Raw genomic sequence first — 26602 nt, forward strand, 5'->3', positions numbered from 1 at the left:
AGACTACAAAAATGGCAGTAGCTTTAACACAGAATACATTTTTCATGTTAAAATATCATACAACTCAAATTCATGGAAAGGAATAATCTGGGAAATTTCACTGATACTACCCAAATTCAATTAACTATGCAACACACACAAAATGCTTACAAGTGCAGATAAACTAATTCCATTGGTCAGTTTGAAGATGACCAAAACTTTTCATTCACTTAAAATAAAAAGGGGAAACAAGTCTCTACTACCATCAGTAAGTGAACTACAAAGTGTGGGATGGGATAAAATAAAATCTCTTCTCCTATTTTGGATCTAAAATGCATGCGCTGCTATTCCAACGTGGGAAAAATGATTTCACACTGCACCAACGTTCTAGTGGTCAGAAACAGGAAAGTGTGAGAGTCGCCTTACAAATGACCCGTTCCCAGATGTGTACCTCGCTTTACTTGATGGCCGTGTGTGTGTCAGAGACAGCGAGAGGAGTGTCTTCATGTGAGGGAATGTGTGTGTGTGTGTATGAAAGAGATCTTTGGAAAATGGTCTGCTTTGGGGACACAGGGTATACAAGAGTTATCCACGACCCACCAGACCTTCAGCAGAGTAATGTAGTGGCAAGTTCTGTAAAAGATTAAATACTGACAGATTCTGACACTGTCGGAGTTGAAATGTCCCTTAAGAATATGGATCAGAATAAAGAAAAAAGAAAAATGATGAAAAATAAATATGATCAAGCAAAGAACTTGTACAATTTTATTCATTGTTGTGCTTTACCTTGGGTAATTTATCTCATACCAATTCAGATGCAAGTATAATTCTGGGAAAAAGGTCATGGAAATATCGAACAAATGAAAAATAACATAACTTTTTTTTATTTTTTTTTACTGAAACTCAAATCAACACAATCAATGAATAATAAATGATGCGAAAGCAAGGTCTTGAAAACAAAAGCAAACATGATTTCCTTTTGTGCGCATTTATTGTGGGGGGACATTTTTAGAGCCAAACACAGATGTGATCCCACTACCCCCTCAACACGAACAGTCTCTCTCTCTCTGGAGAGAGAACTGCTCTCGGCCACAAAGGAGGAAATGCAGAGGTCAGGTACATTCCCATTTTAACACTTTACAGACATTTGACTTACAGTTGTCACCCTGACTGGGCTGGACTTGTACATCGAGTGGAGATTTGGATTAGAAAGCCTTGCATACCGAACCTAAGGCAGCCCCCTCTATCTGGTGAGTTTGGGGGGGATAAGGGGTGATGTGGCTCTTGTTTGTAACTCTACACAGACACAGGCCGCCTATACACAGGTGGAACCTTTAGACCAGTACAGGAAAAAGGATAAATGAAGGATGGATGGGGAGAAAGAAGAAGGAGAGGCATTAAGTAAACAAGGGCAGATGTTTGCAATGGAATCTCAGTGTTCATTGGCAGCCATCTGTCCAGCGCGAATACTCAGAAAGCCTTAGAAGTAGCACAACCCCCCAGGGAGTCAGACAAGGTGACCGTCACCTAGACTCTTCAGAATTATCTTCTTTTTTTTTTTCTTTTTTATTTCTTTTTTACATTTTAATCCTTAAATATCTGCAAAAATGTGCATTTGCACGTCCACATCTTTTATTGATCAGTTATATTTTTACGTGCACAGAAGCTTAATTTTTAATTATCATCATTTAAATCCTAAAGCGCATTAAAATTGGTTTTAGATAGTCATTCTAATCCTACACCCAGAAACCACACGAGGTTCTCTCAAACCAAGAAGCTGTTTAGTTTCAGCACACTGTAGCACCTCTTTCTCCAGTCTGGTTTTTTTTTTTCTCTTTTTTTTTTTTTTTTGATGGCTCAAGTGTTACCTAGATTTAAAAGCATCAGGAAAGTGAGGAAGTTGGAGAAGGAGGGAGAAGAGGTGGTGGCGGTGAAGAGTATCTCGCCTCGGGAGTATAGAGACTGGTAGAACAACATTGTGTCGTTTGCTGGTGCTGGGCCTTATTCAATGCACTAGGCAAATTTCAACAGGCTTTTAAACTGCTGCAAATTCATGAGGCCAACAACTCCCTTTGCTCAAAGGCAAAACACTGATTTTTCTATGCCATTTTCTTAAAAAAAAGAAAGAAAAAAGGTTGATAAACAAAAAAAAAAAGGAGAAAAAAAAAGAACAACTTCTCTCCAGCAGTCCAACAGTCCACCTGCAGCCTCATATGGTAGATCAAAGTTCTTCCAGTGGATGAATCCACGTTTTCCCCGTCTGAACCGGGCTGTGGGTTCAGAGGCGAGTCTACAGTCCCAACCCTCCCCCCGGGCCCTCAGTCCATTCAACAGTCTCTCCTCTCAGCATTTAAAAAAAAAACAGCAGTGGCGCACAGAGAAGAGGAAGCTATCACAGGGAAATTCTTTTAGAACGTGTCCTTTTTTTTCTCTTCTTCCAAAAAAAGATCAAAGGAAAAAAAAGGCGTTGTTGGAAAAGCTGGCTCTCTGGAAAAGCAGGGACGAGGGGGAGGAAGAGGAAAATCTTGCAAGAGAAGAAGTTGGGCAGTGTTCCTGTTCATTAGTTTGTGTGTGGATGCGTTTGTTTGTATGCACGTGTGTGCGAGGTGTGTGTGTGTGTGTGTGTGTGTGTGTATGTATGCGTGTGTACACGTGCGTGCGTGCATGTGTGTGTGGCTGGCGTGTGGATGCACTTGAATGTGTGTGTATGCGCGAGTGTGTGTGTGTGAGAGAGTGTGATTGTGTGTGTGTGGTGTCTACAGCAGATCGACGCGACGGTAGTACAGCAGGTAAGCAGTGCGCTCCAGGGTCTGCTTCACCACCTGGTACTGGGAGATGACCTTCACCGCCTGGTCGTCGATGCGCAGCCAGCCGTTCAGACCGATGTGGAAGACATCCGTGGTGTAATGGCCGCCTGTGGCGCTGTTCCCATGGTGATAGACCACTGTGGGGGAGGAGGGGGGGACAAAAATGGAAGAACGTTAAGAGGAACACACAAAGGGCATTTCTGTTATCTGGCTCGCTAAACGAGGGCAGGGAAAGACCCCGAGATCAGAGCATTCCGGATATATGCATCAGCAGCCTTCAGTTGCGAGGAACAGTAGGTATGGCAGCCAGGACACATGCCCCCCCCCCCCCCCCCCCGCCCACCCCCCCCGGCCTTGAGGTTGGCGCCTCCAGAGCCCTGTGGTGTTGATGTAGGCATTCCATATCGTCGTGTCAGCACATACTTAACATAAAAACTTCCTATACGCTGTTTTTACATATCCGATCAAATGTCTTAAGAATTCCTCGCAATACATTAATCATGACCGAACGGGAGGAAAAAAAGCAATGGCGAAAAGTAGAATGCGGAGAAAAGAACATTGTCCGTTTTTAACAAGCTGGGGTGAAACACCACTGGACCAGCGACATGTGTTCTACATTGCCTTAACGCTTTTAATCTGAAGCACGACCGTTAGGCAGAGACCACCTTTAGAACTTGGCTCGGGATTTAAACCACAGTGACAGTTGCTACCATGCAGCCGTAAATCATTAGTTTGTGTAAAACACGGGACTCCTGTTCAGAGACGTTTGACCTGGACAGAAGGCTTGCTTTGGAAAGTTATTCAGGCTTTTTAAACTAACCTACTAAAAGATGTTCTACGGTCATTGCATCCCCTCTGACAACAGATGGGAGCAACGCAGTCCCAACGAAATGATTGGCTCAATTAGGTAGAACAAAGTAGGAGCGGTGTGTGCTGATTGGTGCTTGACTGCACAAGTTCACCTCTCCACTGGCCCCAGACTTCAAACGACATGATTGAAGTTTCCAAAGAAGTTGATAGTACATATTAACAATACAGTTATGCTATTATATTACCGGCTGTGTGGCATGGAGAGCTTTTCATCGCTTCTTTCTAAGTCCCCTTGGCCAGATGGTCAGAGAAGGCTAAACGTTTACCTCCAAGCAGGATCTTACTGTACAAATGTACTGCACTGCTATAGCAACGGTTGCCTGGGGTTACTCTACTAACAACTTTTTGACAAGCGAGGAGCGTCTTTTTTTCCCTTCTGAAAGAAAAATAAACATCAGAAGATAATTTACTCCCAAACTATGGGGTGATGAACACAGAGACCCCCGCAGTGGAGATGTGTCTGTTTGCACAGGTCAGTGAGGCCTGAAGGGAGGGGGGGGTGGGTGGGCAGGACATCTACATGCTGAATGAGCTGCTGGAAATAACAGAGCTGGACACCAGCCACCCCGCCACCTCCAACAGGCAGCAGCAGAACAGCACAGTGGCGAGGAAAGGTTGGGCTTCCTAATGAGGCCCACATCCAAACCCTATGTCCATGACAGGGAGGGGGGGCAAGCCCCACCTATATCAGAGGGCTCTGGGGAAGGGAAGAGGCAGAGAAGCACAGGAGAGACAGTGTGGTCAGAGTGTGGTTTAACTGAAGCAGAGTTACCACAGAGTGAGAAACTGTTGCATCATTTCACAGCTGAGATCAGCACCTTCTACCTCCGGCTTCATTCCACACAAACCAGCGGCAATCGTGGCTCGTTCCTCACTGTACTTTTCCACTGTATTTTCCCTTCAGTCCAATACTTATTTCTGTACCTCACACTACGACACGTATGATAGGGCATAATGTAGTATGCAGAAAGCATTTAATGTGACCACAAAGTACTTCGGGTATAAATCTACAGGCAGGGTACTCCCATGAAAATGAATTAACATGAGGTGAATGCCATCAACCTTTCACCATCCAAGTGATATGCTATTTGTACAACGTATAAACTGCTCCAGCGAAAGGAATCGCTCCTTAGGAACCCCAACAAGATGAATATGGCTCATGCAGGCCAGCCAAACTCATCTTGAATTATGTCCCCCCCAATACGAGCGGCTTAAAATCAAATCCAGCTCTGGGACAAGCCAGACACCAAGTCAGACAAGCGGCTTGAAGGTCATCAACTGCTAGTCCCTGGCAGCTTCACTATTTGAACGGGCAGAATCACAGGAACATAGAGTACCAATAATATCAACACTGCGATAGCATGAGCAGCAAGCAACACGGGCCAGTGAAGGAGACCAAAACGTGTGTTTAAATAACGCATACAATTTTTTACAGATGATCATATAATATCGCTTTCTACGGTACGTACCTGCAAAGAGCCTGTAGGTTCTTTGGCCTTTGAAGATTTTGCTCCGCACCCCTTGAGAGAGGAGATCTGAAAGGATAGCAAAATGAATACATCAGGAGAAACAAGAGAGGTGTAAAATATCACTCAATAGCCATCGATTACTGTTATTTGGGTCTGTGTGCCACGAGCGTGAGCCCATCGAAATAGAGGGGACTGTAAAAATACATCACTGTTAGCGTTTGGTAAATCACATCCAGATTACATGTCCAACCACGGTCCAAGTAGGCTAAAATGCTGGCGGGCCGCCTCTGTTCCTAACCAAAATAAGATGTAGCCTACTTTCTAAAATTTACTCTGCTGGAGACAGAACAAGCTGGATCCAAAGACACAGCGGGGAGGAACCAAGGCTTGGCCTTCGTTCTGATGTTGTGAACCTGGTGTATTTGGAGGGTACTGGGAGTGGATGGGAGGTTAGCCTTAAACCTAGTTACAGATTCCTCACATGACCCTCATACAGGGGAGGATACAGAGACTCCCTTCTAATACTACAGACCGTGACCCACTTGGCACAGGAAATCAAAATGGCGGTTTCTTTTTCTAGGAGGGAGGTGGGGGGGGGGGTCAGAGATGACAAGTCTGCTGTAAATATTTTCTCTGCGTGAGCTTCTTGTTCTGGGCTTGTAGGGTAAAGCCTGGGCAGGGGCAGGGAGGGGTGGGAGATGAACACAGGCTGGACTGATGAAGTGCGAGGTTGCCAGAGGGGGGGTGCTGGGGGTGGAGGAGCAGGTATGAGATCTACCATCAGTGGAGCAGAGACACACAACCCACCTCGCCCTGCCGTTCATCACTTCCCCACATTCTACCAAACCCTTGGTTTAAGAGACGTGATGGCAGACAAGTGAGCTATACCTGTGTGTGTACCATGTGTGAAACTAGGACACAGCCTTTGGAAAGACCAGATCAGACCAGATCAGAGGATGCTGACAGTGTTCTTCTCCATGTTTCCCCTTTTTTTCACAGAAGGGTTGAGAAGGTTTGAAACGTATCCGCACGGGATGAGGTCAATGACAAGGGCTTGAAATGTGTGGAGTAGGGACGCTCCCCCGTGTGAGGTCTTCGAGATGCTCATACCTTTGCTGATTTCCAGGTCCACAGGGTAATCGACGTTCTTGATCAGTTTCTGACAGCCTCCAGTCTTCTCAAACACGAATCTCTTGAGGTGGAGGACGAGCACTGGAGGGAGCTCCTCCAGGGTCACTCTCCGACTGATCTCAATCTGCAAACAAACACAGGCGGAGGAGAGGGACGAGTCAGGACAACCACGCAGAAACACCAACAACTCCGTTACACACTACCCGTTACTCTCCTACCACAGCTACATCAGACTGCTAATGTAGAACAGAACAGAATCTCCCCAATTTAGCCAGGGATTAGGCTCTGAACAAAAACAGCACAGACCGTCACAGAAACCAAGAGCTGGCTTTGATCAAATGACTAATGAATCACTAGGGCGTATAAAACTGCAAGACTGTCAATGAGATGAAGCCAGGCTGCATGCCCAGACGGCACGATCAGCTGCTTCTAAAACAGTAGAAGGCAGTGGTACTTGGACCTTGGTAAACACAGAGCCAAACTGCAAATGATCATTGACCTAAAGGGCTGTGGAATTGATGATGCACTAAGCGTGCAGTGAAGGGAAGAAACTTAGTTGTCATGAAGAGAGCTCCCAGCAAGAAGGCAGATCTCCACTCAACTTAATACATTAACTACGACACACTTGGAACCCTGTCAAGAGCCACATTTTAGGTTCGGAGTATCACTGGTATAAGGTAACATCTTCCCGGTGGAGAAAAAAACAAAAACACGACAGATTTTTTTTTTCTATTGGTTTAAAACAATACAGTCCAAACCAGCTGCCCAGCAGACACTCCTGTCACCAGTGCTCTGTCGATACAGTGGAAGCACATTGTCTTAAGCCACAATCACAGAAGACAATGAGTGCGGCCAGCGAGGACGCACAGCACAAACAATGCTCTAGTGTCAACATGCAGCAGAGTAAAGGCCTCTGGGACTTCAACAGGGCCATGGCTGAGGGGAGGGTGATGTCAGCCAAACAGAAGGGGGCCGTGGAGAGGAGAGGAGAGTGTTTTGTATGAAACAGTGGGCTGCGCATCGCAAATACTTCAGTTGAGAAAATGAGACACCACAAAAACAAAACATTCCTATTGTCTAAACACCCTAAATTTAAAACTCTAAACTGGCAACGTTTCCTTATCCTTGTTTGGGAAAAACATGCAGGGGGGGAAAAAATAAATAAGCCAATTTTGGATTTCTCAAGACCACCATATCCAACTGTGAATCAACAAAAGCAAAAATAATTGCGTCTGGGGGGAAAAAACAATAGCAATCGTGAAATCCAATCTATACAAAAACGGTAGACGCCTTGTGCTCAAATATAGGCTAGTGATTACTATACTAGGGGCGAATCTCAAATGACATCCACTTTTGACCAGAGTAGTGCAGTAGTGTGGGGGAGGCGGTCTATGAGAGAGAGAGAGAGAGAGAGAGGCCTACCTCCTGCTTGGTTTTAGTGGTGTAGCCCTGGACGGACTCTCGTGCCACCAGGGTCTCCAGGGCCTCCTGGACAGTGCGGATCTTCTCTGACTGGATGTCCAGCTGCAGGGTGAAGAAGGGCTGCAGGGTGGCCGACTCCTTAGAGTTCTGCTGGTACACCACCGACCTGCACGGGACACACACACAGACGCAGGCAAGATTAGACTGGTTGGTTCACTGAATTTATCTGACCTTTAAAAAGTAGTCATCTGCTCCAGGAGCTATCAGTACATACTGTACAGTACATACATGACGCCATGAGGAAATATAATACACACGTGTGCTATCCATGATACGTAAGCCAGAGGATATTAGGATGTGTAGGGCCTGTGCTTCTTCAACGTTCCTCAGACATCTGAGGGACTGCTTTGAGTCTCAGTCACGCCTTGACCCATTCAGCGTCACACCGTGATTCAATGTCACACCAAGCGGTCATTCAGGGGTGAGTTTCCACAAAAGCCCATTGTAGGCTACAGATAAAAGACGATGTCAGTGCTACGAAGGTTTTGGGGAACCTCACCCCTGAATGACCGCTTCGTGTCACAAGTGAATGGGTTAAAGCGTAGACCATCTCCGCGCGTCCCTCTGAGCTACGCGTCGATGAATCACCTCCCCCCCCCTCCTTCCTGCCTCCCTCTACGACTTGCTTTCTCCGTGGCAGAAATTTATCCAAAATGTGAGCAAAAACAACTCCCAAACATGCATAACACCCTGGCAGCACCGAGAGTGAAAAGGTCATACTAATCTCTTCAAATTGTGAAAATCGTTTCAAAAATCGCTCCAACGATTCCCCTCGGCCAAACCAATTACTCTTGACTGCAGTGGCTGAGAACGTGAAGTGAATGTAGCTGAGCTCAGTGGGTGGAGGCTAAGACTAAAAGACCACGGCTCGGAAATATAATACCCAGGCCTTGCTGAAGAGAAGGTCTGCCCTTGTACTACATTTACCTCTACAACTCCTCCTGATTCTGAGAAAATAATCCTCCCAGGCAATCTGTAACCCATCCAACCCAGGCGTGTGCCAGACCCAGACCAGAACGTCGGTCAAAGAGCATGTCATTTCGCCCCGGGAACATACCCACACACCCTCGCAGGATTCTTGACTTTCAGACTTGTTTGTGTGACGCTTTATTTGGGTGAGTGAGCGTCGCGCCCCGCGCCTGGCCGCTGAGCAGCGCTGGTCCCCTGACCACAGCGGCTGTTATTCTGAAGAGCGGTGCTTGTACAGAGAAAGGCCAGAGACAGCTGGTGGCGTGGTGGGCCTGTTTGTCATGGCACCCCGGCTGAGGCTGAGGCTGGGAAGCCAGAGGGCAGTGCCAGGGCAGCCGGCCCAGGGGGCCCAGATAAAGATGGCACTATGCTCTCTCAGCTCTCGTGTCATACCGGGCACAGCAGCCACAGCCAATGAAAAGAAAGGGCAAGGCACTGGTGCCACAGTTCTGCTGCTCGGCTTTAAGAAAAATAAGCTTTGGGCAGGGAGAAAAGAAAAGAAACACTCAGCGGCTTGACCATCACTCTGGCTGAGCTGTGTGAGTCAAGTCAGGTGTCTGCTAGCCTAGCGGTTTTCTACAGGGTAACAGAAGGAGAAGCATGGGATAGACCAAAACATTCACTCCATCAGCGTATTATCAAGTTTTCATTATGAGCAGTCACACCCGACTCTAACTGTCTCCGTCACTCTACCTGATGTGTCCTCCGAATATGTCAGTGATGGGGGTGCGGACGAAGTCGGCCTGGCGGGTGATGGAGGTCTTGTTTCGGGGCCCCACTTGCTCCCATTCGTCCTCGCTCCCTTCCTCCTCCTTATCAGCAGCGTTCTCCTCCACGCCCGGCTTGGACTCGGGCCCGTTGGGTGTGGGAGCTTCTGTTCAGGGAAGACAGGAGAGGAGACAGTCGCTTTAGAACTACATGGTCAACGGCAGTCCCAGCAGACACACCACACCCAGTCAGAGTTGAAAGAGAACACAGACCTTTAGATTGGTAACTGTGATATGGAATACAAAGGGAAATAATCCCTTGCTTTTGGCAAAGCGGCAGCTAATGCTGTTAACTCATGCAGAGGGAGCAGGTGGGTAAATACTCTTACTTGTTGATGTCATTTTGTTTCCCCTCAAATAACATGCGTCTCTACGATTCCCGCTGATTTAAAGAGTACTTACTCTCTTCCTGAGGGGAGATGAGCTTTCTCAAAGCCAGCATCTCCTCGTGCAGTCCGTTGAGGGTGAAGCCCAGGTACTCCTCTGCATCCTCCTGTCGACCCTGAGAGGACAGTCATCAGCACTAATTAGGACACGCAGCCAAGAGGGAACCTGCTGGCTACCGCCAACACCGCTGAGTCAGCATGACGCACGCGCGCACACACGCCACTTTCACTGGTGAGGGCTTATAGGACAGGACATCAGAGTGGGCATACACAGGAGGTTGCATCACACAGGTGTGATAAGACCAGTAAAACCACATAAGGAATGCCTGCAGTCAGGCAATAAGAACCTACTTCTCACGCATCTGGTTCTGAAACAGAGTCGACTCAGCATGTCTCATACACGAATAGACACACAAACACATACTGAATGGAAAAGACCACCTCAGTACAGACTGAATGTTTTAGGTGCATAGACTCCTCGTGTGTGCTGATGAAAGATGATGGGGGGGGGGGGGGGGAATGGTGGATAAACCAGTCAGGAGACACTGAGGTGAAGGTGGACAAGATGTTTCATTTACTCTGTGTTGTAGAACACCTGAGAGAATGGAATGTCTGAATGGTTCAACGGTCTACTCAAAGCAACCTTAATTAAGCTCACTGGCATTCCAACACCTCTTAATAATTTAGCAGGGCAAAAAAAATAAAAACCCATAAAGGTCCAGAAATCCTAGAATGTAGGCCAGAAGTCACAGGCTCACCTTCTCTGAGAGACTTGACTTGATGAGGGTGAGGAGTCTGTAAACGTAGGTGGGCTCGAAAGCAACACCTGGTCGGATGTCCTTCACCATCTTCTCACCAGCAGCTATGAGAACACAACTGGCATCATTAGATCAGATCCCATTATGGATGGATGTCTAATTCACACGATAGAGAGATGGGAAACAAACTCAATGAACTGTGATGACGGAGAGCAGAGATGGAGGCGGAGAGCTTACCTTGCTGTTTGGCTTTAGATGGCACGGGCATGTTGCTGAATTCATTCACGAGCCTTACACTGGAGGGGCAGAGAAAACAAGGGACAGAGTCGGGAAGTGTCATTAACAAAGTCAATCTACACCCAACCCAAATGTGACACTTACTCTCAATACTCTTAACACCGTTGCACAAATTAAATAAGGCAGCAAGAATGTGTCACCCACTGCTTATTTACTAAGAAACAATGTGTCGATTGTGTCGTTTTGACTCGCGCAAACATCCGGCGAGCTTGTGCGGCGGTGGCTACTCACAAGTTGTCCATCATGGGTGTGGATGTGCACGGCCTCTGCGTCTCCTTGAAGAGGGGAATGGACTTCATCAGGTGATACATGGGGGGGCAAGCGATCAGGGCCTGCAGGGTCTGGGGGGGGCTCTGGGTCAAGGGTGGAACCACCTCATTGGAACAACAATAGAACATACATCTAGGCCTACATGGGAGAAGCAGAAGAATGTGGCATCCGAGTGAGGAGGAGCGGAGGAAAGGATACAGCGTTGATATAGCACCAGTTTCCCTTGTTGATCAGTCCTCTGGGTTGCAAAGACACTGGCTTGTGTATCAACTTCACATTCTCAATTAGTTCTGGGGATTTAAATACATAGCATTTTTGAACACACATTCCACATACAAAAATAAAGGCTGAAACATGGAAACACCACAATAGTCCATTTGTAAAACTCAAAACAAAATGGATGGTTTATCCCGTTAAATGCACTGGCTTAGGACAGTGAACGCAGATATCTGGAGCCAGCTAAACCAAGATACTTCAATTGCAAGTGTCGAACTGAAAGTGAGTGCACTTATGTAGAGTCGACTGTATAGCAATATAGAAATGTCCCTTGTTCTATTCCAGCATCATATGACTGAGACACATGAGGCTAGGTGAGTCAGAACAAGGAGATGTTGTGCCACGCCTAGGAAGGGAAGCTGGCACTGCCAACACAGCCCCCATGGTAACGTGGACATTCCAGAAAAAAACAGGTAAAAATTCATCACAAAAACAGTACCACAGAATCACATGACGGTTAAACAGTGGGATCAGAAGCACAGGCCATTTAGATAGTTCCACCTAAATAGCATAACGTATGGACAACTCCAAATTACAGAAACGTGGCTTGCTAGATAACAGGTTTGCTAAAAAGTGAACCACACATTCCATGGAGAGTTTCATCGGGGAGTAGAGGAACATAACACAGGACACTGTCGTTGTAGACTGTAAATGCACACTTCAGCCTGGATCAGATCGTGCGTATAGGGTTAGAAATCTAAATGAGATGTGGGAGTAGACACTAGTTAGGGGGTCTATAAATAACTTCCCATTCATCCTCAGGGGTCTTTCCTGATACGAGCGCCCAGGCTGTGCAAGGCTCTCTGGGTACACATCTAACCCCTTTGTGAGGAATGGTTACGGAAACACGTGGGACTGGAGATGAATCATTTACAGCAGTAGTACACAGTAGGTTTATCTGGACTGGGGAATATTCAGCCATTGAAAAAGCCTGTCACTCATAAATACTGCATACGGGTGCTGGAGAGATGGAAAATCCCAGTGGCTAATAGGATGAAAAAACATGGAATGGCAACCATGATTCATAGGAGGCTTTAGTAACACAGGGAGATAAGACCATGCCTATATATCATCTCCCCCTCGTTCCAGCACGCTGGTACTCCATCTCAAAGGGATTTCGGGGTAGTAGTGTGTTGGAGGAGAACCAGCGCAAAACAATGAATAACAAACTAACCAAAACTCCCCTTAAGCCAAAACCCAGACGGCACAATCCTGCCTGCCTGCCACAGTGTGCTTACCTTCCCACTAATGTAAGACACCTGAGGGCCATTTGGCTGGGATGAGTGTCATCGTAAATCAGGATTGACAGGATCTTTAATAACTAATTAAGCATCTTGCAAAGATCAACCCATCATGCAACCTTTTTTCTCTTGATACTGTAGTGTGTGTGTGTGTGTGTGTGTGGTGGGGGGGGGGATCCAGACTGCTCTCGTGTAGTGCATCTGAAAATCCATAAGGTCGTCGTTGCTGTGGTAATGGACTTAATTAGTGCTTCTGTTCAGCCCGCCCCCTACCCATAATCTCATGACTGCACCACAGAGGGCCCTGGCCTTCAAGCTGTAATAGTATTACTGGCTCAAGGCAATGGCTCTCTTAGATGCCAGCATGACCACATGGAACGTCCCTGTGCGGTGTGCTCACATGGCATGACCCCTCACAAATTCCCCAACTCCATCCACCGGGCATTATTGAGGAAAATGGGTAAAGCATGTCCGAGATCTGTCATAGAATTCTGGGTTTTACAACACTGTGTGTGTGTGTGGGTGTGTGTGTGCGCGCTAGCACCACCTGGTGCTCATATGCATCTTATCATCTTCTCCTCTGAAGTCCCCAACTTCGATTCATTGGGCAAAAACAGGATTGGGCAAGTCAACCGTGTAAGATTCAATAGGGAAAAAGCATAAAAGTATCACCAATTATCTCCTTACACATCATTCATCGGGCTTCAAAATAGTGCTCTCAAGATTCTACAGTGTGAAGACCAATACATGCCTCAATGTTGCCACCAAGTGGATGCTGGGCTGAATTTCACAGCAACAAGTAAACCATGAGATCTGTATATGCAGTTTGACCATCTTATAAAACTGTACACACTTCAGAGTGTTGTCTCTAATCACACACAAAACGGACATTGCAGGGAAACTGAACTCGTCTTGGACAAACTGTGGGCATCTGTTGGGTTAGGTACACTACCTGCAAGTTTAGGGGCCATGGGATCCTCTGACACATGGACAGGGCTCTCTTTGACCTCCCCAACCTTCTCTGGCTGCTCCACAGCGGCCGGGGAGGGAGCCACTACCTCCACCACATTCTTCACCTCCACGTAGGCCTGAGGGCCTCCCGGCAGAGGCTTGGAGTTTTTGAAGAGGCTAGCCCAGGATTTGGGGGGGTTGGCTGCGGGGGCGGGCGCGGCCGGAGGGGCAGGCGACTGAGCCTGCTCTGCCACCGCCGGCCGGGCCTCAGAGTCTGGGGAGGCGGGCACCGCTGAGCCTGAGGGGGCCTTAGGGTGCTGCCCTCCCTCAGAGTCGTCCTTGTGTTTGTCTGCACTGACGGCAGCGTCAGGCTCAGCCAGCCCGTTGGCCACCCCACTGTCCCCAGGCTCAGCCGCCGCCGTCGTCGTCCCCTCCTCCTCATCCTCCTCTTCCTCTTCCTCTTCAGTAGTAGCAGTAGCAGTAGTGGCAGGAGGGCTGGCCACAGCAGCCGAGGAGGGGGGAGGAGGGGAGGTGGGGCAGGGGCTGTGCCCACCGCTGCCCAGCAGTTCAGGGCTCTCTGGAGCCAGGCGCTCCGGCTGCTGCTCTGCAGTCCTGCCCCCCTCTGCCACCCCGCTGCTTTGAGAAGAGGAGGAAGAGGAGGAGGAGCAAGCCGCATTGTTACCATCTGACAAAGAGGCGGCTCCACTCGTGAAGTCCAAAGAGGATTCATCAGGGCTATCACAAGTCCTCTGATTGACGGCAGCAGTGGCCGAACCCGCCACAGCTGCGCCTGTTGTTGCCTTCGTGACAGGGGTGGAAAGATCGGCCCCTGACAACGCCTTACCAACCATGTCCTCAGAGCCGCGGGGCGGGGCACTGAGCGCGTGTCCGTTCACCAGCCCCGCCCCCGGCGTCCCATCAGCAGCCACACCGCCGCTGTTGCCACCGGCGCCCTCCAGGTAGTTGTAGTATCCTGGCGGTCGCTTTTTCTTTTTCTTCCTCTCCCGCTGGCCGAGGCCACCCAGCCCCCCTTCCATGTCCTGGCCCGCCTGATTGCCATCAGTGTCCAGGGCAGAGGGCTCCGAGTCGGGGCCGTCGGGGCCATCAAAGCCGTCAGGTCCATCTGGACCATCGGGGCCATCAGGGCCGTCGGGGCCATCAAGGCCGTCAAGGGAGTTGGCGTGGGCTCCGTCGGGGACATCTGCCACCGGGGCGGCTGCTGCCTGCAGGGCCTTCTGAGATGGCTGGCAGCCCAGGATGAACTCTGGAGCCTGGGGGTTCAGGGTGCTGGACACCTTGAAGAGAGGATCCTTCACCCCGACCGGCTCGGAGTCCATCACCTCATCCACACCAAACTCAATGCGCTGGTAGTCTTCTCCTGTGGAAGAGATCATAGCAGTGAGCTTGGCGATCGCAGGACACACACACACACACACACAACACACACAAACACACACAATGCCCACAAAGCCAGCTTCAGGTAGAGAATGAAAAGTGTGCAATTTTCATTCGATGTTTCACATAAGGCTCACACAACACAATGAGGACTGTTGTTGGGACTTATTCATACTTACTACACGCATCACTATTTGGCGTCCAAAATGAGCTTTAGCATCATGAAATATAATTTCCACCACTACTTACTGATATCAAAACTGGATGTTCGGTACTCCACAAATGAACTTGTATCAAGCAATGAACATAACAGGCCTCAACAATGTAATTAATTAATATATATATAAATTATATATATAATTTTTTTAAATATATTTTGCAACCAATTTAGCTGACATGAACATGAGTATCGATTAGATTCAACAAGATGCTAACATGACTGTTTTCATTAGAAGAGTTTAGGCAGTGAGAGAAACAGCTGAAGGTGAAGAAAACGTTAGTAAAATGCAGGTCAGATCACATTCCAACACTCTGAATCAGACCCAGCTGGGCTGTGAGATAAGACTGGTGGTCATCCACACAACCCAGCCACCGGAACCCAACCCTGGGAGGAGACGGAAGGCATGGTTAGACAGAACAGTGTCCTGGTACGCTCCTCGGATTAGAGTGTCCTCTGTTAGTGTTTTATCAAGGGGATTTCAGTTCATTCCACAGATAGTACAAATGCATTCAGTGATAAACCCCTAGCAGAACAATAGGAGACTTCAGAAGTCAGTGTTAGCTTCCCTAGAAAACCATCACTATGCCCTGATAAGTCCCATATCGAGGGGGGGGGTCTCAGTCCATCCAGTTAAGTGAGAGGGGGTTGGGTATCACAAAAATCAATCACAAGTCAACTTAAAGCACTGCTGTGGTGCAAATGCGTTTTTATGCAAGAGAGAGAAATACTTCACGGCACCTAAGCATGCAAAGCCTTACAGATTGGATACGAAACAGGCAAGAATGAGAGGGTACAGGGGTAAGGAAAGCCACCAGTTTTTAAAGACCTGGGTTTGAGTTCTTCAGCAAAAAATAAAAAGAAGGCACGGAGTGTCGGACCCCAAACTCACCGCAAACCTGCCGTCTCATAGACTCCGTAATGTAAGGCACAGCAGGAGTGCAGTAACTTCCTGAATAATTAATACAAATCAGGGTAAAAATCATGAGAAAAGGGAAAGAGGGGTACTGTCTCAAACAGAGGGGGGTTGACTGACATTACACTTTTTGTAACTCGTGGAATAGGTGGCTCCAAAATCCCTGCTCTGGAGGTGTAGTGTGTTGGTGGGCATAATTATTTTTTATTTAACAAATTAATTAATGAAATCAGATTTTAAAAAAACAAAAAACAAATAGAGGAGGCCTCTCTGCCATGTAGGTCAGGTGAGCCTGGACTGCATCCAACTTGTACAGAGGGGAGTGTGTTTGGGGGACATAACTATGACATCAAGTGGGAGTATGGGTGTCGTCAACCCCGGAGAGCGTCGGCTGGTCTGATGCTGATGACGTATGAAATGGTCTACTCTGCGACAAAACAACAAATGAATAATCTGAAAGGTCAAGCTCGGACGTTACTCTTACCTGAAGACTGACTGACGCAGGAGACTTTGTCATTGAACGGGGGAAGCTGTCAGGAGGAGGAGAGAGAACACATAAAAGTCACTTTCAAGTTCAAGTAAAAAAATCTAAATATACATTATCTCACATACCATGACTGTTATCTGTCTGCCTCTTCCTTCTTATCTTTGAATTTTGTGCAACATGCACTTTGGAGTGGTGAGGCAGACACTGCTCATATAAACTGTTAGGGTTAGACTCTGTGTAGGCCTTCATGTGTCCCCGCTATACAACCGTGGTCCTGTCCTCTATGTTTTAGACAGCATGAGCAGTGCAGATGAACACATCGTTCTTGATCAGGACAGTCTGCAGTTTGTATGCTAATAAGCTTACAAAAGGCCATTCTTAAAAGGGACCGTGTTGAGATTAAGAGTCACTGGAGCACCATAACCATCAACACCGTGGACAATGTGCTGTCAAACCAGTCAAGCTACCAACTGTTTAACAGAAGCATGAACTATCCGTTGTCTGGCATCAAGTCCCCCCCCCCCCACACCTGTGTCGTAACTCTGTAATGACTAACATTGTATGAACATGCAGAAATGTTCCGAATTGCGGCTGTGTTTCGTAAGTCTTCACCTTACCTCGACATAACATCGTGGAGTCACGAAGAACTGATTAATCTCGTCAGGGCTGAACTCCCCGAAGATGTACTGTGGAGAGACATCAAAAAGGAAAGCCGTTGGAACAGGCAGAGACATTCTGGGTAATACAGCAGTTAAATCAGTACATTTGTGCAAGACTTTATTGTACACACAACATTCAAGCTCTGATACTCAATCACACATTTCATAAAATAATCAACAAGGCTTCACTTTTATTAGGTGAGAAGGTTGGCTTGAACAGTGGAGTTCCTCCATTTGGTAGGGCCACGAGAATTTTAAAGACATGGCCGTAAAAGGCCTTTCCACCTCTTATCAATGAACTGAGTTTGAGGACAGCACCACCGGCGATAACAGTGAGGGCTCCTGGGAGAGCACCTGCCATCACACCGGCCCAGATTGCGACATTGGTTTGGGGAAAAGTGAAGGACACCATGGAAAAGTGATGAGTCATGCAGCATTAGCATGGCAAAATGGCTCCCAGCCTCCCACTTCAGAGAACTGAGCCAAATGGAGAGACCTGACTCAATGGCTTCAGCCAGTTTGTAACACATTCTCCAAAGGAGGCAATGAACTACAAACAAGTAGGGTGTAGGTCAATTTTACAAGTCGATTACTGTTATCATCATCACCACAAGCGGAATACATCAATGTGGGCGCGCTTACAAATTAAACCAGTGAGGAACACAATTGACCAAAGGCGTTTGGATGACAGTCAACACCACCAGTGTTTATCTGGCCGTATTACTAATCAACTCGTCATAATAGCTCATGAGTTATCATGGGCTATTCAAGCATTATTCAAAGTGTGGAACAGCTGCACAGCTTTTCAAAGCTCAGCCAGTGGCATTAAAGATACACTGATCACTATCATTTCATCAATGGCTTGGGAACGGCTTGATCTGTTGCGCAGCCCAGTTTGCCGCAATGTAGCAACCCCGACACATTCCACACACTGTCCTGGGGGCAGCAAGTATACGGATGCCGTCTGAATGGCATTGAGGACCGTGGAACGGCAGTCCTTGGGATGCTGGAATTGTGACCCTCAAATCCCACGGGTTCAAACGGGGATTACCCCATGCTAGCTGGGCCTTGAACACAAGGCTCCTCTCAGAGTCAGAACGTCAGCAAAACAAGACAGCAGTATGATTAAAACAAAGCAGTGGTAAGAGGCTACAAATACACCCATAGTAGGCTATATTCACTGGAGCTGGAGGTGGGGGTGGGGGTGGGGGTGGGGGTTGGCTGGTTGACCAATCTTGTTGTTGGAGGATCAATTGGACACATACAGTTCCATTTTGTAAGTGTCTTCATGACACAATCCACAATCTGAGGTCTCAGTTGTTCATAAATCGACATGTCTCAGCGACACCCCCTCACGCCCACACACGCTTTCGCCACCATAAATCAAGCTGTCATCGCTCTGGACTGGGACCAATACGTGTTACATCTAAAAACCTGTGGGTTGACGGAAGGCATTAAAATTACGACACGCAAACGGCACAGACCTGGCCAGGCCAGCCCTCCGTTCCCTACCTAGCACTGGGATACTCCTGCAGCCCACGTGTTACACTGCCTTGTAAAGATAACCTGCTTTCCCCCTTGCTGGCTATAATTAACTTAATCTCAGTCGCACTAACTGTGTAATTGAAGGTCTCTTGCACTTGCTGCACACTTGACAGCTCTGTGCATTGGGGGGAAATTGGTTCTTCCATAGCGCATGGTGCCATGACTGGGTTTTTCCTCGTTATGGAGAGGCACGGGGATCTGCGTCAATACACAAACTACTCAGCTGTAAATGTCTAGATAACCGTGACACCGGATCACAGACGGACGGCCCGTATTGAGGTCCGACACTTGTTCACACCAGATGTCAAAATCACTTCTAAATCAAAAATACTATCAAAATTAAGCGGTGGTGGTCATGCACGGTGGAGCAGGGAAGAGGGGAAAAAGGTGAAACAAGCTCGCTAACCATGCAGATAATCCTCCCAGCGCATTAAACAGTGGGACATGAAAAGGCAGGCACAGAGAAAAGAAAGTGCAGCTCAAGCATATGTAACTCTTTGCAAACGAGGGCCCAGCATTGCTGAAATGGCACTACAAGCGACAAACAGCCAGCTATAATCCAACGGCCTCAGGATGGCTAATACAATCACAACAGAAAGAATGTCCCTTTGCCTCTTTCTGCAGGCATGCCACACGTACCACACTAAGCTTCCCTCACTGTTCGTTTGGACTGAGGATTACCACAAATTAGCCATCTGTATTATTTCAACATGCTCCAGTGACACTCACAGACACACTTTTTACTGAATGGGGTTACAGATCAGGGGGCAGGGAAAAGTTTGAACGTTTACTGAAGGGGGCGGTTTAAGGAAGTGGGTGGGTGTAACGGGAGCAAAATATGTAAAACAACCAACAACTGATAAAAGCCAGTCACAGGAGCTGCTTCACTGGAATTTCAAGTTACCGCACATCGCTGTGGTGACTTGATGCAGAAGGTTACAACTGAGTGACATCCGACAACTGAAAGGACTTTCTCTCTCTCGCTCTCTCAGAGTTCTCAGCCAGCGGAGCCCTGCTCTGTGTCATCACCAATTGGAATGCAAAGAATCACTATTAGCCCAACTTGGCAGCCCATGAAAATGCACCACTACAAATAAGGTCAAACGAGTTTTGAATAAACCCCTGGTGCATGTCTGAGCCTGCGTATTACATTCTCTATGAAGACAGATGAGGTATGATGATCTAGGCACAGTGACGCTCAACAACTTAAAATAAAACTTTTAACACAGAGCAGGACTTACACTATGCTGAGGGAGAAGAGCAACCCTGTCATTTCTCCAGTGAGGAGACCCTTTAACACAGGGGAGATTTCCATTCATCACCTCCAACGTTTACAAACAGCTGAGGGATTCTCTCTGAGGTCATGCTGTTGTAGCACCTTTCAAGGCTACATGGAGGGGGGGACAGCTCAGCTCACTGCACCCTGCTCCACCCTGCTGTCCAGGAACATACCTAACTAACCAGACAACTGTCCAAGCATCGGGTGCCATTTCCACAATGTTGACTCAGGAGCTGGCAATTCAAAAAGGATGGCCATCAGCATGATTGGAAATTGCCCATCAGCCTCCCCTTATTCCATTTTTGGACAATAAAAGGAGGGGTGGAGGGTAATAAAACCACTTAATGCATCTGATTCAACCCCCCTGTGACAGAAGGTTCCCATCTTCCCTTTTCAGTTACAATCCTGTGATTCTAGACGGGTTTCTCCACAGCCTAACCCACGCCTACCACCACGTCATGTGACGTTGAGACCATCCGGCCTTGCTTCACCAACTGACAAACTCAGCCAAACACATGAATACCAGCTTAAAGAACATCAATCATGGCAGAAACATCACAGGCTCATCAACATGGTGGGAGATAAAAACTTAGCATGCATTTGTTAGCTGGGAAAATATTGTTTGGTGGTTACTTTGGTATGCCACTCTCATACAGGCCATGGTGTGTGACATTCCAAGGCTTTTTCCAAAAACCATAAAGTGACTCCAGTCACAAATCAAGAAGTGTCTTCTGCACATCATTCTTATGGACATCCCAACTCTATTCATAACAGGTACATTAACATCCCTGCCTTCAATCCACTCCTACAGATTAAAATGCTACTCAATGCTACTCTATGCTATTAAAATGAAACTCAAATTGACTTTTATTGGACAAACAAATGATTATATCAACTATGCCTAAACCTCAAAGCTATTTTAATGCAAATGTCTACCATTGCCCTGCCAGTCATGACACATTAATAGAAAAGTAAGCACATGTCCCAAGTGTGCAAAAGAGCCCTCTCAGAATGACTCACAAAAAACACCTCACCCAGACCAATGATGGTTTAATATTTAGCCCCTAAGTGAGATATACGAGGTTTCACACAAGCACCTAATGTTACAGCCCTGGCCACCCAGCCCTGGGGAAACCCTGTGGCAGCAGATCTGTCACTCACTTTAGGTATGAAACACCAACCATCTGAGCTTTTTCAAAGTGGGAATTTGACAAAATACGTTTCCGAGTTGTAACAGCAGAAATGTTGGTACAGCTTTAGCTCGATGCTAAACTAGAGCTAGTCATTGAGGATAAATGCAGCAACGGTGTATGCATTACATTTCAATGTATTATATAATAATACATGTAACTGGTATTGGAGGATCACTTGCCATCTAGCTACACTTCAGGCCGTGAACAGACACTACCGTTGGCTATAAACAGTTCATGGAGGTCTGCCCACATGATAGCCAGCTTCCTTTGATAAAGCTACATGTAGCTATGCACAACTGCTTGCTCTACCCTAGTACAAGGAACACCACAACTGTTCGAGTTCCAAATCAGAATCAAATCAAATCAGTTTTCGCAATTCTGAATCAGTAAATAGTTCAGATCCACACCAAGACCGCCCTGTTCAGCGACAGGCCCATCGTATGTCATTAGCCACACCACCTGCGTCCGCAACAACTCTAGGCTAGCGTGCTACGCTAGGCAGCTAAATGAATGCAGTTAGCTAGCCTAACCCAAATGAATTAAAGTTGCTATTTCGCCAAAGAGTTTCGACTCATACGAATCAAATGTGATATTTGACTTCATTCCATGCTCATAACTGGTCGGCACTTTCTTGACAGATCCCTCCTGCTGGTTTGAAATGTTTAGCTAGCTGCCTGGCTAACCCCCTTATGAAAATCTGCACTGGGATAAGCAGGCCTGGCGCAGCACTGAGAGCAGGTGGGCCGTGCACATACACGCAGCAATTTTCACCAGCACCTAAAAAACCGACAAAGTAAAGCAAATGACACCTGTTGGGGGTTTCAGAAGGTGTTATTGTTTCCACGCAACAACACGTGCACACCTGATTTTGCCCATTGTGCGATTTCCAAGTAAGTTGCAACGAGTAGCGTTGGGTTAATTTGAATGGAGGCTCATCGGGCCTGTACCATGCTGGTGTTTCAATGGGGAAATAGGCTTTCGTGCTTAGGGAAGCATTAGCAAGCAATTTCAGCACACTCTTCAATGACACGACTATACTTCCGATAACAAACACATTCATCCAGGTATGTCAAAGTGTACAGTTTAGCACGACTTCTTGACCCATTTATTGTTAAAATATGAAACCGTTCCAAATGCTACACGTTATCAGCAGTGTGAAGAGTTTTCTCGAGCTAGCAAGCTACCTGGTTACTGTGAGAAGCCATGCTCCCGGTGAGGTTTTCTCTTTTCCAATCAGAAGAAGGACGCTCCCCGGGGGAAGGTGGTGTCTTTTTTTGTAATAATAATTACAAAATACGTCCTACTTCGACATCTTTTTCATTTTCTCAACAATGGACTGACAGTTATATTTTTAGAGTTGTTCTATCACGCTGCTTCCCCCGCCGTCGTCGCCATTTCTGTCTCGCCTCCTCGCTTCTAGCCTGCGCGCGGTTGGGCAGTGTGCTCCGAAGTGAACGCGTGTGTTTCCGTCCGGGGTGGGAGGAGGGTGGAGCAGGTCTGACAGCCTCAGTACAGGGGCGACAAGGCCTGTCAGCTGTGCATTTAGGACAAAACAAACCTTGACATTTATATTTCAGATTTTTTTTAAAAACCAAAAGATGTTGCTTCATTTGAAATGTCATTCATCAAATGTTTTTAAAGACATGTATGACTCTTGAAGTTCCTCAACTTCATCAAAGCTATTAGGCCTGCTGATGCCAAAAATATCATTTCATGGTCATTTGTAAATTGTCATGAGAAATATGCTGCATTTGAATTTGACATGGCTATAGTTGTTGTTTAGGAGACTAATAATATGAGTGGAATGCTAGGTAGAGGGTGGAGTTATACAGGCCGTACAGGTGGGGGGGAGGAGCTCAGGAGAAGAAAACCGTGCCAAACACAGGGGAAGGAAAACTGTAACGAGATAAATCGCACAAATTAATTCAAAAATAAGTAGCCTACTGGATTAAAAAAAAGGTATAGTAAAGATGTATTCTTTATGATCAGTCTTCATCAGTATAGCGTGGTCATCGTTTACCTTTTTTTAGATGTGGAGGCCTTCGTTCCTGGTTCGCTATATTCATGAGAGCCTAGAACAGTAAAGGGGAATGTTGATGTCATTTACACTTGTATTATTCACGTACGAATACAACCTTACCTATACCTGTTGTATGTTCTTCAATGGTCTAAGTCAATGTTTATTCTTTCGAGTCCACATTCACATTCGCATTCAGGGTCATCTCTCAAAGGTATTACGTTAGTGTTATGAATCTAATCAGTATCGTTTTCAGGGGAGCGGCTCAGACGATGCCAGAGAGGAGCAGATACCTGGAGAGAGATGAGCACGACAGGCACAATAGAGAGAGGGACACCTCACAAGACAGAGGACGCTCCTCACATGAAGGGAGAGACCGGGAGAAGGAGAACACTCATAGAGACCGGAGCAAGACGGACAATGGGGGTGAGCGATACAGAGAGGAGAAGACCTCTGGTCATGACAGGAGGGAGAGAGAGAAGGACTACTCAAACAGACAGAGGGATATGACACCCCACTCTCACAAGGATCCACCTGAAGGCAGAGACAGGCATCATCAAGAGAACCCGAGAGTGTAAGAGACAGTTTACGAAAGAGATCCCACAATGACTGGCCTGGGCATGTACTGTATGGAGAGGCTCCAGTTCCTCTTGTTTAGGATGGTTTCCTTGTCATTAGTGATGTAACACTCTAACCTAGAGGTATATTGGATTTTTGTGGTGTTTTTTTAATTTAAGACATTGAAAACCATTAAACCTGAAGCCTTTATTGCGACATCAACTTCTGATCTTGTCTTTACAGGTACATGGATGCCTCTGCGTCTCCCACTGAGGTAGAATACTATGAGCCGGAACACAGACAAGCAATATACAACCTCAAATACATCTTAACATCCAGAGGCAAGTCATGTTTATGTTACAAAATAAACAGCAGCCCAAAGCACTGTTCAACACAAATGTTGTAGTTGGGGGTGTGGAGGGAGAAGGTTGTCTGCTGTTTTCTTACTACTCATCCTTATAAGAATGTGGCTAAGCAGGTTACTAAGAAGTTAACCTAGGATTAAAGCCTTTCTTCTCACCTTGCTTGAGAACAATGTGATTTGGAGGTATAGCTATTGCAAGATTACGAAAGAGCTAGTCACATGACCAGGCCTCTCAGAGTACAGAGATTCCATGTTGATATTCTCTGTAGGATTAAGATAGGATGTTCTCATAAAGCCTACATGTAGGGGTGTTTTTTTGGCAATGTTAGTTGCACTTAAATCAACTCACTTAAATTTCAAAGCACTGTTGCATCACCCTCCCTCCCTTCAGGATCTTCAACTTCCTGTTGTTTTTCAGCTTCTCTCTCTGCTACTCAGACTGGTGTGAGTAATGTGCCTCTCTCGATCTGTTCCTTCCAGGCCTGTGCCAGCTGATGGAGGTCTTTGTGAACCTGCTGATTGTTATCTGTGCCGGGGTGCCTTACAGCAACTCAGGAGGTTACCGCGACCTAGCCAGCCTTGGAGGGCTCTACCATTACTACTATGGAGGAGCGAATGCATTCACTGGGGCTGATGCAGACAGGGTAAAGGAGCTGGATAAGCTGTTCCACCAGATCAAGCTGCCCCCTTACATCTTCAGCATGGCCTGCGGGGGGGCACTGATGTTCTATGCCTGTGCCATGCTGGCTTTGGGGGTTCTGCGCGTCCCCTATCGCTGGCCTCCTGTGCTGCTGGGAGAGGCCCTGTTGAACCTCCTGATTGGCCTGGGCTACATCCCTGCCTTGGCCTTCTACTTCATCAAGCTGCAGGAGACCTACGACAACCCTATCTGCACAGAGAGGGAACAGCTCTACACCAGCAAAAACCATCAGGGCTTTAAGTGTGAATACCACGGTGCAGACATTGCAGCAGGCCTCTTTGCAGTTCTTGGAATCTTTGTTTTCATCTTCTGCGCAGTGTTGGCCATCCGTGCTTTCAGGGAAGTGCGGGAGAGAAAGAAACAGAGAGCGATAGAAGATAGTCATTTTTAATGGGGACTTTCCTCAATTCCTAACTCCTCTTGTGTTGAAGAGAGAGGTCTGAGCACTAAGAATGTAAGGCTGAGTAGTGAGGTCAAACAACTGTACAGTGTACATGTGAATTTACAGGTTCTCTTTTTTGGACAATTTTATAAATGCAGGTTTTTTTATTTTTTATGTTACATTTCTTTTGTAATGGTCAATTTTATACATTTTCATGTAGCCATATTTGCTTATTTTAAGCTCATTTAACACATGTCTAGCCTAATACTCTAGTACATCTATATTTTTATCTAATAAAAATCTTGGAGACAGATTGTTTTGCTCCACCTCAAACACACTCTTAATGTCTCCATCTTACCTTGTAGTTCTGAAGTGTTTGTGGTCTCTGTTTAATGTGACTCTGCTACAGTATTCATGTGCATCTGTGAAACTTCAGTGCCATTGGCTTAGCCACTCATTACACAACCCCTCAAACCTGATTGTCCTCTTTAAACAGCCCCAGAGAATTAAAGTGAAATGTCTTAACTTGTTCGTTCGCAACTGACATACAGACAACGAACTCAGATTCATGATGTTTTTCACAGTATAAATTTTTATTGCTACTTGGCTGAAAGTTAATTAAAAATACAGCTTTTCTGCTCAAAACTAGTCATAGCAGCATCTCAAATGAAATAATGAACCATCGCCCACTCTCAAAATTCAAAGGAGTACAATTCTGGCTGACAAACAGCAAAAGTGCTCATGGTTAGTCCTTTTCCTAAATGATAAAACACAAGGAATTCTCTATAACTAATTACATCAAATATTTAACATAATCGAAATATTTTTAGCAGTATTCTGCATGCTAAAATATAAACATAAAAATAGTAGATATGCTCCAAATATTCAAAACAATGCCTTATAAACATAAAATGTTAACATTTTGTACAAAGTAATCACATTTTATATGTACTGTATATATTTATATTTATATGTATTTATATAGGGCATGCTTCAGACATTAAATACATTAATAATTAGTATCTTAAATAAAAGTACCATAATGGGTGACAGTGTACTGTAGAATCCCCAAATTCTAGATTCTGTAGTGGAGAAGGACCTATAAATTTGCATGAAATAATGAAGTACAAAAATAAACCTCAGCTTCTTGGCATTGAGAGAAAATATTCAAGCATCTCTAGAAAATAATGTACAGAAAGAAAGGTGAGATCAATCAATTTTTACTTTGGTCACATGT

The 26602-nt window shown here is 46.3% G+C and overlaps 3 protein-coding genes across 3 annotated transcripts in view; 1 reads left to right on the forward strand and 2 right to left on the reverse strand.

Moving 5' to 3' along the window:
* Positions 1-26602, reverse strand: part of ap1g1 (adaptor related protein complex 1 subunit gamma 1) — a 142045-nt gene that overhangs the window by 54877 nt on the left and 60566 nt on the right. The gene's annotated exons all lie outside the window — the stretch shown is intronic.
* Positions 717-22779, reverse strand: usp10 (ubiquitin specific peptidase 10). Its single transcript, XM_083691033.1, has 15 exons — positions 22529-22779; positions 17286-17354; positions 16666-16711; positions 16158-16217; positions 13655-15031; positions 11384-11475; positions 11147-11256; positions 10856-10914; positions 10619-10722; positions 9877-9976; positions 9401-9581; positions 7679-7844; positions 6236-6380; positions 5126-5191; positions 717-2923 (listed from the first exon to the last, which is right to left on the reverse strand). The coding sequence occupies exons 1-15, from the start codon at positions 22547-22549 to the stop codon at positions 2736-2738; spliced, it is 2784 nt and encodes a 927-aa protein (XP_083547159.1). The 5' UTR covers positions 22550-22779; the 3' UTR covers positions 717-2735.
* marveld3 (MARVEL domain containing 3) lies at positions 23199-25825 on the forward strand. Its single transcript, XM_083691543.1, has 4 exons — positions 23199-23303; positions 23618-23935; positions 24163-24260; positions 24764-25825. Exons 2-4 carry the CDS (start codon positions 23634-23636, stop codon positions 25372-25374), a joined length of 1011 nt encoding a protein of 336 aa, XP_083547669.1. The 5' UTR covers positions 23199-23303; positions 23618-23633; the 3' UTR covers positions 25375-25825.

This window comes from Argentina silus, assembly GCF_951799395.1.
Source record: "Argentina silus genome assembly, chromosome: 19".
Lineage (NCBI taxonomy): Eukaryota > Metazoa > Chordata > Actinopteri > Argentiniformes > Argentinidae > Argentina > Argentina silus.